Source organism: Phalaenopsis equestris, unplaced genomic scaffold (assembly GCF_001263595.1).
Source record: "Phalaenopsis equestris unplaced genomic scaffold, ASM126359v1 Scaffold001013, whole genome shotgun sequence".
Classification (NCBI taxonomy): domain Eukaryota; kingdom Viridiplantae; phylum Streptophyta; class Magnoliopsida; order Asparagales; family Orchidaceae; genus Phalaenopsis; species Phalaenopsis equestris.
The window spans coordinates 638,116-654,317 of NW_018165452.1; the positions used below are offsets into that span (position 1 = coordinate 638,116).

General features: G+C 31.3%; 2 protein-coding genes across 3 annotated transcripts in view; one reads left to right on the plus strand and one right to left on the minus strand.

Annotated features, from left to right (window-relative positions):
* Positions 1-9,025: 9,025 nt before the first annotated feature.
* Positions 9,026-13,784, plus strand: LOC110032730 (uncharacterized membrane protein At1g16860-like). Of its 2 annotated transcripts, none has more exons than XM_020736460.1 (6): positions 9,026-9,309; positions 11,043-11,328; positions 11,414-12,015; positions 12,197-12,352; positions 13,206-13,420; positions 13,592-13,784. In XM_020736460.1, the coding sequence occupies exons 2-6, from the start codon at positions 11,088-11,090 to the stop codon at positions 13,782-13,784; spliced, it is 1,407 nt and encodes a 468-aa protein (XP_020592119.1). In that variant the 5' UTR covers positions 9,026-9,309; positions 11,043-11,087. The 2 variants fall into 2 exon arrangements, with proteins under 2 accessions (XP_020592119.1, XP_020592118.1); XM_020736459.1 differs by having other exon boundaries at positions 11,052-11,328.
* Positions 13,785-15,856: 2,072 nt separating this feature from the next.
* Positions 15,857-16,202, minus strand: part of LOC110032724 (exocyst complex component SEC3A-like) — a 145,407-nt gene continuing 145,061 nt past the window's right edge. Inside the window, exon 25 of the mRNA XM_020736452.1 lies at positions 15,857-16,024. Within this exon, the coding sequence (XP_020592111.1) occupies positions 15,914-16,024 (111 nt within the window). The 3' untranslated portion in view covers positions 15,857-15,913. The remainder of the gene's footprint in view (positions 16,025-16,202) is intronic.

The following is a 16,202-nucleotide window of genomic DNA, read 5'->3' on the forward strand; positions in this document are numbered from 1 at the left end:
TATATATATATATATATATATAGACGAGCTATAGAGAGAGTGAGAGGAGAGAGATTCAAAATTGTAGTAAACCGTTGAGTGGCCGTCCAATTTGTATAAATACCATAGACTTCGACAATTCATAAAGATATCCTTTTGGGTAATTAAATTGTCTAAACTAAAAAGGATGATATATCTAATTGAAGAATGTTTTCCCTTGAATAGATGCTACAAAAATTACACCATTCTTCGTACCTATTTGAAGTCAAAATTGGGTCGAACCATTGTCCCGGTCCATTTTCTAAAAATGACAAACCGATTGGTTCAAAATAGATCAAATTTTAGCATTTTAATTTTGATCAGAGGTGTAGAAATACAAATATTATAATTAAAAATAAAGAAATTGTAACATTTTAAAATTTTTATTTAGATTAAACATTAAAAAATATTATTTTATGTTAAAATATTATTTATTGAATCGATAACAATGATATTAATATATTATTATTCTATTATTTAAATTATATTAAAATAATTTAAATATTTATTACCTCATTTGATTCAATATCCTATTTAACCCTGATTTAATTTTGAATCTTGAACATTTTCATCTGAAATGTCCGGTTTAATTTTCACAACCTTCAGTCTATCATAATTAAGTTTTTTGATATAAATATTTAATAAAATAATGAACATATGATTAGTTAGTAGTTGGGCTTAATTAACAAAGGAATAACCCAAGTTAGTTAAGCGTATTAATAATTTATATTCTTTAAATAATATATATTATCATACCTCACATGAAAGAATAAAAGAAGCAAATACGATAGGGTTAAAATACATATGGTGTATATGCTCATAACCTACGTATCATAGCTCACATGGAAAAGAATCGATTAATCGTCATATGCATGAATATACAGAACTTTTACTATATTTATTTGATTATATAACATAATAAATCTTATATTGAGGGACCATTAAGATCATATACCATTTCCATTTCACTAAAAAAGTATTTTTTCATATTATTATTATTATTATTATTATTATTTGCAATTCTAATATTTTTTATTTTTAATTAACACTACCATTGCCTGGTCCCAAGCCTCGACAACGTCGAAAAATCATGACATGAATTCTTTTGATTATTGTGTAGATGTTATGATATCATCTGGAAGAGACACACTGTATAACATGAATACAATAAAAAGTGTGCATGGGCCGCTACACTTGAGCCCATGTGTAGTGTCAAATAAGCAAAAGTTCCCACATTACAGACATATGCGTATACATAAGTTAGGCTATGAAATAAATATTATGATATCATCTTGGAATACAATGAAAAGTGTGCAAGGGAGTCTCTCGCTCTCCTAGTTATGTTTTTTAAGTTTGAACCCCTTTATTGCTATTCATTAGAACTAATTTACTAGTCTCACAAATTTTCATAAATTTGGATCTAATGAACTTCCCTTATATTATGTAAATATGAAATGTGTTGGTATCTAAAAGTATGTAGATTATAAGAAATTTCATTATCACTATTTCATTTAGTGATTATCAAATAATTTTAAGATGTATTACATCATAATAGTTTTAACACAGTTAAATCTTGATCAAACATTTAAATATTGAAAGTTCGATATCGAATCTAAGTTTCAGAACCTTGGAAAAATAATAATGTAGAAATATCAATGTCATCTAGTTTGCTTATTAGGCAAATATTGTTGCCATGAGGTGACAAGCGAAAGCACATGATCTCCTACTTAAAGTTGATGCATTCTTCAGAGGAGTGGCTATACCATTAGTAAACCTTATGATGGAGATGAAATCCTCAGAACTTGCCTTAATGGGCAAGGTCAAGCTAAAAGCACCCATATTTGAATAACTAAGAAGCTTTTGATAAATGGATGGGCTAGAGATACAACTCTTAGGTATGCTATTTCCTTGACAATTGAGCAAAAAATCTTAGATGATTATGTCATTATCAATTATAGAAATTAAGCATAGACATTAGATAAAGGCTCCAACATATTGGATAAATTTCTTATGATAATTCCATGAAGTTTTTTAATCACACGAACATATGAGGGAAATATTTACACAAACAAATCATTCCTTTAAGTTAGTTCTATGATACAAATTTTGTTTGGATAGATTTATTTTTAGTAATAAGAACAACCCAATAATCCTTTTTTTTTCTAAATTCCCTTATGTGTTTCTTCATCCTCGTCAATTTGGCGCATGATAAGTTCCAAAATGTTACGTAATTTCTACATATAATTGGATTTAGAACTAATTTACTATTATTTTTACATATTATCATGCTAAGGTTCTCAAATCTAGTTTGCAAGCTAGATTCCAGTCTAACTTGAAAATGAACCCGACTCAAAAATTAAATGAATCCGAAAGTCCAATCCGAACCCGACCTACCTTCAACCCCCATCCCAAGCCTGACCCATATAATCCATTTAACAAAAGACAAAAACTATTTGAGACAATTTGAGGTCAAATTTTGGTCAGTTTTGAGTAAATCTCGGGTCAATTTTGGGTCAATAGGCCAATTTAGAGTCAATTTTGGATTAGCGGGACAATTTCTGAACAATTTTGGGTTGGTGGGACAACCCGAACTCAACCCAAGAAAATAAATGTGTTAGAATTCCTAACATGTACTCAACATGAAAATTAATTGAGCCAATCCGAATGTGGATTTTTAAAGTTGGAGTTTGGGTAGAGTTGGAGTGCTGGGTTAATTTTTGACTCCTAATATTTAACAAATTCCTCAACATTCTCCACTCTAAAACCCTACCTAATCACCACAAGAAGCTCTTGGCATAGGGTTGGATCTACACTATCAAGTGCTATTTGAACCTATGATAAACAGTTATAAACCATACATTTTTTTAAAATGTTGTAGAATTATTCTAGACACATCCCTTAAAACTATTATGGTATTTCTAAGTCCCAAATTTTTGTAGTTTTGTTTACGCTCTAAGAAGTGGCTCTTGATTTCGAGCACTTCTTCATACTTTGTTGATTCCATGGCAATATTTGTAAGGGTCAATGTTTATAAACTATTCTAATTGTTTAAAAAATAACAATGTTTCAAATGCAATATATGTAAATGCTCTATCTTTTTTTTCATAAAATTTATCATTAAATATTTTTGCATTTGCCATGATAATTGAGAAGTAACAATGTTTAAAATGCTGTTAATTATTGAACTCGGATTTATCAGTGAATCACACCCAATGAATAGAGGATAAAAGATAGGAGGAGAGAGCGAAAAATATAAAAAAGAGAAAATGAGAGAGTGGAGAAAGAATTGTATTAACTCTTCTAATAACCCTTCCTCAGTGGACTAAGAAGTCCTTTTTACATTCATTCTCCCTCCTTTTTATAGTTGAAATTTATTATAAAATATACTTTAACAATGTTTACATTTAAATCTATAGAGATTTTTTGTTATTTTGTTGTCTTATTCCAGCGTGAATAAAAAATATGTTATCTCTAGCACATATCCTCTATTGATGCCACATTTTATATTCTATCATATTTGCACTTCATCTAGTGGTCATATCTATTGCGACCCGACTTGATATAACCCATATAAACTAATAGATTATAACAAATGGAGTTTGCAACAGATTATTCTGCCCAATATCTATATGGAAGAAATTTCCTTTATCTCTTATTTCTCATTACATAAAGCCACTACGCTGCCGATAATAGTATTAAAACTAAAGATCATCATAATTTCATTTTCCTTATATACATCAAAACTATTTATATTCAAAACACTTATATGCATTGATCATGATTGTTTAATAATTCTAACAAAATATATTAATTTATTATGATCACAAAATACATATATAAAATACACATATATACACATATATCAACAAGTACTAGTAGCTCGCTCTACTGGATCCTTAAAATCGAGCTTCTTCTTCTCTCTCTCCCCCTCTCTTTCTCTCTCATTTTTATTCTTCTCATACGGTTTGGGCAAGGAAATGCCATGGGATCTTCTGGATAAAGCAACTTAAATAGATTTTATATAAATAAAATGCAAAAGACATATATGTCATTATCTAATTTGCTTGGATTCAATCACAAAATTCATATAAAACCTTTTATATCTTGAAATCCAGAAATTCAAAAATTATAAAAATGTAGTCGTAAGGTTGTTTATCTTGTATATGACACTTAGGCGAAAACAATTTGAAAAATATGTCATACGACTCGAAAAATAAATTTATGCACGCACATATTCATTTCTTAAGAAATTGCAAATCTATCATTAACTTTATATTTTTATATTTATATTTATCCTACATAATTTAAAAAAAATAATAGTGATTAAATTTCATCATTTTTATATTTTGGTGAAGAAGCTTTGTGAGTCGTATAAAAGGGTCATAAAAATTATTCAAAATTTATAGGTTAAATTTTTATATATATTTAAAGTATTTATTTATTATTTATTAACCAATTATTTTGAAAATGATTTAAATGGCAAAATAACTTAAAAAAGTATTCTAATGGATATATTGAAGCATCTGTAAATAAAATATATAATCGAGTATTGTGATTGATTTCCATATGTAAAAGTCTTGGGAATTACAATCTCCCCTCCTTAAAAAAATATCGTCCTCGATATTTCGTTGCTTGCAACTTAGCTAGTGAACAAATATGAGTATAAATATCTCATCTAAGGCTCTTTCTCTCAAGTTGATTCATTTAGGGTGTCCATTAGTCATCTCATGCTCTTAGAAATCCATACGATCTCAACAACAACACTCTCAAACCTACATAATCATATATAACAACTCAAATGATGCTAATGCATGCATAAAAAATACTCGATCACATAATATCTTAAACAACCCAATTCTATTAACTATCTCATAATCAATCCCACGGCTTTGTACTTAATCAATTCCTCCAAACATTATTGCACTGATACCAATTTAATATGTTACCGCCCGACTTGATATAACCATATAAACTAATAGATTATATCAAGTCGAGTACACAACATATTATTTAGCCCAAGTTCAATGAAATTTTCTTTTATTTTTTATCTCTCAGTACACAGAGTCACTGAGTCACTGATAATAGTACAAAAATATAACTAAATATCATCATAATTTTACTTTCTTTATATACATAAAACTATTTACATCCAAAATATTTATATATATTGATCATGATTTTCTAATAATCTCAACAAAGTATATAAAATTATCATGATCACAAAATACATATATAAAACATGTCTATACGAGCAAGTACTAGCAACTCAGTCTACTAAATCCCCAAAAAAAGAGCTTCTTCTCTCTCTCTCTCTCTCTCTCTCTCTCTCTTATTTTTTTTCCCTTACAGTTTGGGAAAGGAAATGCCATGGGAAGATTTTGGATAAAGCCACTTAAATGGATTTTATATAAAAAAAAGGGCAAAGGACATATATGTCATTATCCTATTTGTTTGGATTCAATTGCAAAGTTCATATAAAGCCATCTCTGTCTTGAAATTAAGAACTCCAAAATTTATGGAAAAGCAGTCATGCTTAGGACACTCTGGTGAAAAACATTTAAAAAAATGGATGCCAAATAGCTCTATAAATAACTTTATGTCAACAATTGTTACAATGGTATTTTATGTTTATATTTATCATAAAAATATGAAAAAATTATAGTAATTAAATTTCATCATTTTCTATATTTTGAAGAAGAAATTTGTCAATCGGGCTTATAACAAAGTCATAAAAATTACTCAAAGTTTATAAATCAAATCTTTTTATATATATATTTTTACTATTTATTTATTATTTATCAACAAATTATTTTGAAAAATGATTTAAAGACCAAAATAACATAAAATTGCATTATAATGGATATATTGAAGCATCTATAAATAAAAATATATACTTGAGTATTGTAGTTGATTCCCATATGTAAAAGTCTTGAGTATTACAATATATCTTTCGAACTAAGTGATAAGGGTCAAATTACAATGGTCTTGTTTAGTTGGTTCTCTAACCAAATGACCAAGTGCTTGAGTCCAACTCTTGGACAAATGATGAGTGGTCGAGTGGCAAAGGCCAAATGACGAGGGTCAAGTGGCGAGGGTCGAGTTTATTAGATTCTCAGGATAATCTCAGTCTCTTAAACCACGAAAGATGATTTTTGTTATACATGTTATTTCCTCCATGCTCTTATCTCTTTGAAAGTCAACTAGGAAAAGAATAAGAGGTGGATAAATATGAAAGTAACATTATTCGTGTTATGAGAAGTGCATGTTTCTCTGGTCTAGAAAATGAATTTATTAGATGTGTTGTTCTCTCTAAATACAAGTTAAAAATTCATGCAAGTAAAAATGAGTGGTGTATCATCTTCCTGAGGCTCTTAGCTCATCTACATGGAATCATCCTAGGTTCACTTTGGCTAGAACTATAATATTATGTTCTGGGGGCATTTTAGCTCACATTCAGAGACTAGTCTTATGGATTGCTAACCCATCCTTATTACAATTAACTCTTTCTTATAGGGAGAGTTTCCCGAGTGTTACCAAGGAAAGAAATTTCTTCTTTTTGTACCACTATATTGGCCATTTTCTTTTAATATGACTCAATTATAAAAAAAAAAATATGGTAGTTTCTTTAAATTTAAAATATCCTTCACCTAGAGGCCATAACACCTATAAGGAGTAGTCGTTGTAATTTTACAACTTTAATTGGACCGAGATCTCATTGTATTCAACCCTAGTTTAACTAACTTCATTCTTTATTTGATCGAATAATATTTGGAAAAGAGCTTCTCCAAAGTATTCTTTAAAATTCAGCTATTGAGCTGAGTAGGGTCCAAAAATTTATGTCATTTCCTTTTACTCTTTGAAAATTACTTGCTTGTGAGGGGCAAGTTCCCCGACTGTTAGTGACAAACTCTTTTTACATGATAAGTAATATACACATTGAAGAAATTAACAAAATATCAACACAATTAAATGAAACAAAAATAAGAAAAAAAGTTATGAGAGGTTTTCTGTCTTGTTAAGAGATTTTTCATATTGCTTGACATCACTCTATCGTGGCTCATCTTTTCTTAGACAAGATGGTTTCACTAAAGTGTTTTTGCGAGAACTTTCTTTGGAGAGTTGTTTTTCTAGCCGAATGCATACAACCTAATATAGGAGGCTGAGTGACAAGAGCCGACTAACAGAGGCTAACTGATGAATGTTCTCTTGGACGAGTTCCATACTGTTTTACTTGTTGCTAGTCACTTCTATATCACTCAATTATGTTCTTTGTACAACTTATCTCCCTTTTTGTGGCATGATTCATGCTCAGCATACTTTTTACGGTGTGAAAACTAGATTTAATGTGAATCAAACCCAAAAAATAAAACATAAAGGATAGGAGAGGAGAGTGAGCAATAGCGAAGGGAGAAAGGGAAGAGTGAGCCTAAAGAGGAGACAAAGGGAAGGAGTGGAGATACAATGAGAAAGTGTTGTATTAACTATTTTGATGGCAGTTCTGCAATGGAGGAAGAAGACTCTTTTTCCATTCACTCTCCTCATTTCATATAAGGGAATTTTAATATAAAATATACATCAGTAATTACATTTAGATCTCTATGCATTTCTGGTAATTTTCTTTCTTATAGAGACGTAAATATAGAAGATGTTAATCTCTAACACATTTACCTTTGTTGACCCCACATTTCGTATTCTATTATCTGCGCACTTCATATGATCACATCTATCCTGAGCCAAGTGGCGAGGGCCGAGCTCAACATTTTCTCTGATCAAATGACGAGTGACCGAGCGGCAAGGGCCGAGTTCACCACGTTCTCAGGACAATCTCAGCGACTTAAATTGTGAATGATAATTCGTCTACTTAAATAATCCCAATTTAATTAATATTTAACAAAACTATTTTATAACATAAATTTAATACGACTAAGATTCTCAATACAAAGAGTTGTTTTATTTTAACTTAATTATTTAAATTTTTTGTATTTTCTATTATCATTGCCTTCTTAAATTACCTCGAGATGAGAAAATTATTATTATATTAACTTAAATAAAAAAAAATTAACATCTGCAATCAAGCTAACTTAATTTATTTTTTTTTTTTGAAATAAATATTTAATAAAATAATAAGCACATATTAACGTAGTAATAACTCTAGCTACTTAAACGCATTAATAAAATATAAAATGTTCGTTAAATAAGCGAATAGGTGCGGTCACGTTGAGGAATCATGAAAGAATAAATGAAGCAAATACAATAATATTAAAATAAATAATGTCATGGGAGCCTACAAAACTTTTAATGTTACATTAAGGAATCATTAAAATCATATACGATACTTATTTATAGAGGCGTAAACGAGCCGAACACGAGCCAGTCTTGGCTCAGGTCGTGTTCAGCTCGTTAAGAAGTACCACCGTTCATGTTCTTTTCGTTTATATTTCGAATAAAAAAAAATATTCATGTTTGGCTCCCTTGCTTAGCGAGCCGAACACGAGTTGTTCGTGAACGGAGTAGTTCTGACAACTCTAGTAATGCAACCATAGGATGTTAAAGATTTGGGCGGTATTTTAAATTTTATTAAGACATCATTTAAATATAATTTAATATATTTTAATTCTATTTTTTAATTAATAATTATAATTGATTATAAATTTTTTCTAGCCTTATAGTGAATTAAAATTTTTAAAAATGATACTTATTAATTATATAAATATTTATATAATTATTTCGAGCTAAAATGAGCAATGTGTTCGACACGTTTATATATCAAGCGCAAAATATTCTTCGTATTCGATTCGTTCATTTGACTCATTAACTTAATAAACGAATCAAACATAAGCTTCTTAATCAGCGGAACATGCGCTCTATTTTGACAACCCTACCTATTTCACCATAAAAAAAAAATAATTGTTATATTATTATTATTTTGCAATACTGACATTTTCTTTAATTTTTAATTTATAATTTAAGGAGCAGCTTCTTGTTCAGATTTTATCCAACCCACCCACTTCACTCTCCGCCGTTACAGAACTCACCAGTTCCCCAATAGCGCGCACACTGCTCCCTCAACTTCAGCATACTCTCTCCGTCGCGCCGCCGAGGGAAACTGAGGGCCGGCGACGGATCTATTGATCGCTCTTCTCAGTTGTTTCGACGGGCGCCATTGCGTTCATTCCTCTTCAGTCTCGGCATTTGGTGAGGCGCGGGGTCTTTATCTCTTGTGTTGAGATCTGGTAGTCTGATCTAATCCTGCGAGAGGATCCGTTGTGAACCAACAGTTTTGGTGACCAGGTTAGCTTGCGGTGCTTAGATCTTTATGTTTTGGATGAAGCATTGTTTGGATCTTTTGTTTTTTAGAATACATTTAATAGATTCATGGAATTGGCTGCTTGGATCTTCTTTGTTTGAGCATTTTACAATAGTTTGGTGTGAGCAGGAAGAGAAATTGAGAGGGGAGGAGTGAGGAGGAGATGGTGAAAGAGGTGGGTAGGTGGGGGATGAAATTTGTTTATTTAATAAGCTTAAATCCTGTTTAAAACCGGTTACCAAACAGCCACTTAATCTGGAGCTTACTGCTGCACCCACCCTCCACTTTTGATAAGTTAAGCTTCATTTGGTCATTGAAAGACTTTCTACTTTTGACAAGGTTTTATTTTGCAGAGAATGATTGGATTGAAGTGGCACGGATTAATTTTGCTGGGCTAACCTGATGATTTTGAGTAATATTATTTAGAAAAGTTTAGAAAAGTTTTAAAAATTGCAGGAGGTTTTCTTTTTCCGATTGCACTTCTCAAAACTTAAAAAAAAAACAAACACACACACGCACACACAATTAGTTTTACATGTTTGTAATTTTATTTAGGTGTTTCTTGTTTTGCATCTTCCTTTAATTGTACAGTCTCTGTTCATATTTCCTTTACTGTTTATCATTTGTTTTTTTTGTCTTTTCTAGACATTTTGATTTAGGATGCCTTAAATGCATATTTATTACGTGATGTGAAGAAGTCATGCAACAAGCACCTAAAATTTGCAGGTCAGAAACTCAACAGCTATTCCTTTTCTTCAATGAATGTAGAAATACTATAAATTTCAATGAAAGTTGAAATCCATGCAAACACTTTGAATGCGTGCGCTTATTTGAAAATCAGATTATAAAAAAGTTGCTCACTTGATCAAGGAATTGAATGAAGGAAATAGAAGGAATTGCACATCTAATTAAAAATTTTATTAAACCCATCCGTTTTCTTTTGTACATGCTTTGGAATTCATATATAATCACCAAGTCCTTGAAAATTCCCTTTTTCATTGATCACAAAATAATAAAAGAATTGCATACAAATGTTGCATATAAGCACTATAACTTCTGACAGCAGATGAAGAAATTTAGCCACTCAATGGTAACCTCAAATTATGGCAATAGAATACAGCTTAAGGCGATAATAGGTAGCCATTAAATTTTGATGGAGGAGGATATTCTTAATAGGAACCTACAATTGTCGGGATAAGGGATCGAATGTGAACTCCTTTGGAAGGAGATGTTTAGTGCCACTATAAAACCACCAAACATAGAAATCTTAGGATTTCTAGAAGGCTATAGTGATTGAGAATCGATGTGGGGATAAAATTATCTTATCATATGATTTTATCGTGAGCTTGTACGTGCAAACTCTTTCCAAAATTCACAATTCCTATTCAAATTTAATATAAAATAACACAAAACAACTAAAAATAATCAAATTAGAAGTTCACCTTTTGGGTTGTTTGTCTTAACAAACCTTTTTTTTTCTTTTTCTCTGAGTATAGACTTTGAGATTCACAACACTTGTTTGTATTATGCAATATTTTTATGTTTTCAAAAATAATATTGATTTTTCTTTATTCTTGACTTCTTTCACTTAAGTACTTTGTTATTGAAGAGTATTATTATTGTTGGTTATATTAAATTCATTTGAACCATAGCACGATCCATTGATTTATGTTCCTGCGAAACAGTTGTGTTTTTCAGCGTAATATTGGTGACATAGGGAATGCAGGTTGCTATTTTTAATTCGAGTTGTTCGAAGTGAAGCATGATGGGGGGCTCAAGGTTTCCTTCACATCAACTCAGCAATGGCCTCTATGTTTCGGGGCGGCCAGAGCAGCCAAAGGAGAAAGCTCCAACCATGTTTTCCGCAGCCATGCCATACACTGGTGGAGATATCAAGAAATCTGGAGAACTTGGAAAGATGTTTGAAGTCCCTTTTGAAAACACAAGATCCAGGAAATCTGGACCTGTCACTAATGCTCCCTCAAGGACTGGTTCATTTGGAGGTTCAAACATATCTCTCTGATGCCTCTTATGACTTAATAATGCTAGATTTTCCTGCTTGTAATAACTGTGTTTCTCTTCCTATAGTTTCAGGCTCCACAGCCTCATTAATTACTGGAGGTTCAGGTAGGCAGAATTCACACTCTGGACCTCTTAACAGGCCGGGAGAGTCCGTGAAAAGGTTCTCCGGCCCTCAAACTGGAGGAGTTGCGCCTCCATCTCGCCAAAATTCTGGCCCACTTCCCCCTGTGCTTCCAACAACTGGGCTCATCACATCTGGCCCTATATCCTCAGGGCCACTGAATTCTTCCGGTGCTCCCAGGAAAGTCTCAGGTCCTTTGGATCCCGCAGTAGCAGCAAAGCTGCAGAGAACATCCATGGCAAATAACCAAGCTGTAACAAAGCTTGATCAGGAGGACAACTATCCATTCAAGAAAGGTTTTCCCAAGGCCGTCTTGGCATTGGTGATTCTTCTATTTGTGATGGGGTTCATTGCTGGTGGGTTTATTCTTGGAGCTGTTCACAATGCCATTCTTCTGGTTGTTGTTGTGGTTATCTTCACTGTCGTGGCGGCACTTCTCGTTTGGAATCGTTATTGGGGAAGGAGAGCCATTGTGGGGTTCATTGCTCAATATCCTGATGCAGAGCTTAGGACGGCAAAAGATGGTCAGTTTGTCAAGGTCTCTGGGGTACGTTACTAATATAGCTCTGCAAAAGGAGCTTTATCTTTAATTTATAGCAAAATTAAAGTTTTCTTAGTCAAATTAAAATATTCTCAGGATGCCCATGCCCTTGCTTAGTAATTTTACTTTCATAGTAGCGAATCTTATTTATGGCTTTCAGCATTTGAGTTCACCGAAACTATTGTAGGTTGTTACTTGTGGCAATGTCCCTCTTGAGTCGTTATTTCAGAAGGTTCCTAGATGCATATACACATCTACAAGTCTATTTGAATATAGAGGGTGGGATTCAAAGGCTGCTCATTCTCAGCATCGCCGTTTTACCTGGGGTTTACGATCCGCAGAGGTTAGTTAAGTTATGTTTCCATAAAGATTAGTCTTATTCATAAAAGAACCACATATCTATATAGATACATACATATCTGTATATAGATACATACATATCTGTATATAGATACATACATATCTGTATATAGATACATACATATCTGTATATAGATACATACATATCTGTATATAGATACATACATATCTGTATATAGATACATACATATCTGTATATAGATACATACATATCTGTATATACATACATACATATATATATACATACATACATATATATATATACATACATCTATATATATATATATATGTACATGCATATCTATAGATATATACATGTATACGTATGTATATATAGATGGATAGATTGATATAATGTTAAAATAGTCATTTGACCATTTACATGGTGCCATTTTTTTACTCACAGAGTATAGAAATGTCAAATTAGTCCCCATACTCTTTTAATATAGTTTGAACTAATCCCTATGGATGAATGTTTTAGCCCCCATTTAAAGTTTGAGACTATATTGACACTTTTATAGACTGAGATTGAAATGTCCCCCGATAAAAAGTGACAGAACCATGTTGACATATCTCTCTCTCTCTTGCCCTCTCTTTGTATGTATGTATGTATGTATGTATGTATGTATGTATGTATGTATGTATGTATGTATGTATGTATGTATGTATGTATGTATGTATGTATGTATGTATGTATGTATGTATGTATGTATGTATGTATGTATGTATGTATGTATGTATGTATGTATGCATACATACATACATACATACATACATATATATAGATATATGATTTAAATCAATAGAACAATAATTCATTTTTAAATGTTGGGCAGAGACATGTTGTAGACTTCTATATCTCTGATTTCCAGTCTGGATTAAGAGCACTGGTCAAGGCAGGTTATGGCGCAACTGTGACACCATATGTTGATGAGTCAGTGGTGGTGGAAGTGGACACTATCAACAACAAGGAAATATCACCTGAATTTCTTAGGTGGTTGAGAGAGAGGAACCTCTCTAGTGACGGTCGTGTGATGCGTCTGAAAGAAGGGTAATTTCATATTTTTCTTCTTTTTTAAATACCTGAACTTCTATTCCTAAAATGTGGGAAGATGATTTTTTTCTCACACTTGAAATCTGAAGAAGAAAGCTTATTTTTTTAGGGGTTTTAAACATAATTTTGTTTTATAATGAGGGGTTATTAACATTTTATGGTTTGCAGGTACATTAAGGAGGGTAGCACTGTGAGTGTGATGGGGGTTGTGCGAAGAAATGATAATGTTTTAATGATCGTTCCTCCAACAGAGCCGCTGTCCACAGGTTGCCAGTGGAAGAGATGCATACAACCAGCGAGCATTGAAGGCATTGTTCTTAGATGTGAGGACACTTCAAATATAAATGTTGTTCCAGTTTAACCGCTTTTATTAATCTCCTTTGCTTTTTTTGTATAATCATTTCCAGGAGTTTTTGGTGCTTGGTCTTGGAAGCTTTTTTTTTTTTTTTTTTTTTTTTTTTTTTTTTTGGGTGTTTTGTATAGTTTTTATTATTATTTGTTTTGTTATTTTCTATTTTTGTGGAGTGATCAGACTTTTTTTTTTTTGAAAGATTGTAACAAAGGTAGGTTGGGATGGAGAAACTAATGGTGTTTTATGTTGGATTTGGGTTTGAATATTTAATTTCTTTCATTAATAGTTGCTGAATTTTTATTGAGATGAAATAATTTTGAAGGAGGGATTTGTTTTGATTTATTGTTGTTATTTAGATGCCTTTGAAGTCTATTGGTTGTTTTTCTTGGTGTATTTGCCAAACAAATTAAAATAAATGTTTGTGAAATATAAGTTTTTAGTTATTTATTTGAGATATAGGAAGGGAATGACCCTAGTAAAGGTGTGGCATGATTTTGTATGTATATATATATATATTTATATTTCATTTTGTTTAGATCAAATGTAATGGAAATTCATATATTGGCTATGTGATTAAACCATCACAACCCACATTTAAGCTTAAAGCAAGTGGGTGAAGATAATAATATATCAATGTTTTAATAACCATATATTATTTATTATTGGATTAAATTAATATCCTAAACACTCCAATAGTTTTTTTATTTTTTCTCAAAAATTAACTTTTTAATACAATTACATTTGCTTTTGAATTTTTGCATTACTCTGATTATGATGAAGAATATATTGCGAATCATAAACTGCATGAATTATTTAATTGTGGTAAGAATATAGACTTTGAAAACTACTTGTGTATTGAAGCATAAGAGGTTTGAAGTATATTTGTTGATTAAACCCTCTAGTTATTTGGGATTTATACACATGCATAATACATAATGTGTAATATATATATATATATTTAAATGTAATACCTAAGTTCTAATATTTACTCATTTAATACACTTTTAACATCACATTAAAAATGTCACCACCATTATTCTTTTTTTAAGTTAAATGCTTTTACTTATACATTTATCTAATGTAATTTAGTTCTAAAACATTACAAAAATAAATATTAAAATTTATGTTCAAAGTAAATAAAAAAGAGATGTTTACATAAAAGACTACAAAATTGTAATGTATTTACATATCTAACACAATATCGTGGAGTCATAAGACCTATGCATGAAAAGATCATGAACTTGTTTTTAATCTTTAATTAGCTCTTGGCACAGCCATGAACTTAAATATGGGGCAAGAGTACCATACATTTACTGCATATACCAAACAGAGTTGGCATAAAGTTGTTCGGCTTGTTTTAACTCTATTTGGCTTATTTCAATTGCTTGTGTGATTATATGATTGTCTTTTATTGCATAGAAATGGTGCAGATTTGAATCGAACACCATATATTTATTTTTTAATTAATTTAAATCAACTAATTTAGGGTCGAACACGAACAAGAATATATAAATCAAGTCGAACACAGAGCACACTGTTCACGAGCAATTTCAAACAATATTAATTTCAAACTAGCCGGACACAAGCCAAGCATAAGTTCACTCTAGCTCGGCTCATTTACAACCCAAATAGGCACCACCAAATTCAATAAAATAAAATCCATACCATAACATATGAAAGCTATCATCATTGTTACCTAGAAATTTATCCACTAGCAAATTTCATTGCTTTACACATCACTTGAAACAGGAAACTCTATCAATTAGTTGAAGGCCAATACCATCTAGTTGCCTAACATGAATTGAGAAACGAATGGAGTCTATATAAATTTATGGGGGTATTTACACACATACCACGCAATTCCTATGTATTTACATACCTAACACCCAAAATTTACACGTTCTCCAGGTGTTGGGTAAGTAAATGCATAGCAAACAAGTGGTATGCATGTAAATCTTAAAATTCCGCGAAACAGATTGACCATAGAAGTGGAAGACATCAGTGAGAAGTTCACAACCAAAAATACAAATGAAAATATAAAATTATTGAAATGAACATAAAGTAGGAAGAAAATTGAATAACAAAAATTAATACCAGATAAAATGAAATATTCTGAACAGTTATCAGTGATCATGTATCTACATGGAATCAAGAAGATCTTTCATTTCTCCAACAGAAAGAATAACTTCATTTGGGTATATCTTGCCAACTAGTTGAACGAAGCTTTCATACTTGTCCAGGAACTCTTTCTGCAGTGTTAGGAAATTACATCAGTAGTTAGAAATAAGATTTCGCGAGCTTAATATCTTTGAATCCAATCACTTGCAATTGCATACAGATAATTACTAGGTTTCCGGAAAGTAAGTGATGAGCGCACAGTTTCCATTTATGTCGAACAGTCTCTTCTAAATGCATATGCAAGACATG

Excerpts from the sequence above, each read along its gene's own strand:
- LOC110032730 (XM_020736460.1), top strand. The coding sequence starts at position 11,088 with ATGATGGGGGGCTCAAGGTTTCCTTCACATCAACTCAGCAATGGCCTC. Across the intron at positions 11,329-11,413 it reads AAGGACTGGTTCATTTGGAG|TTTCAGGCTCCACAGCCTCA; the intron begins GTTCAAACATAT and ends CTCTTCCTATAG. Across the intron at positions 12,353-13,205 it reads GGGGTTTACGATCCGCAGAG|AGACATGTTGTAGACTTCTA; the intron begins GTTAGTTAAGTT and ends AATGTTGGGCAG.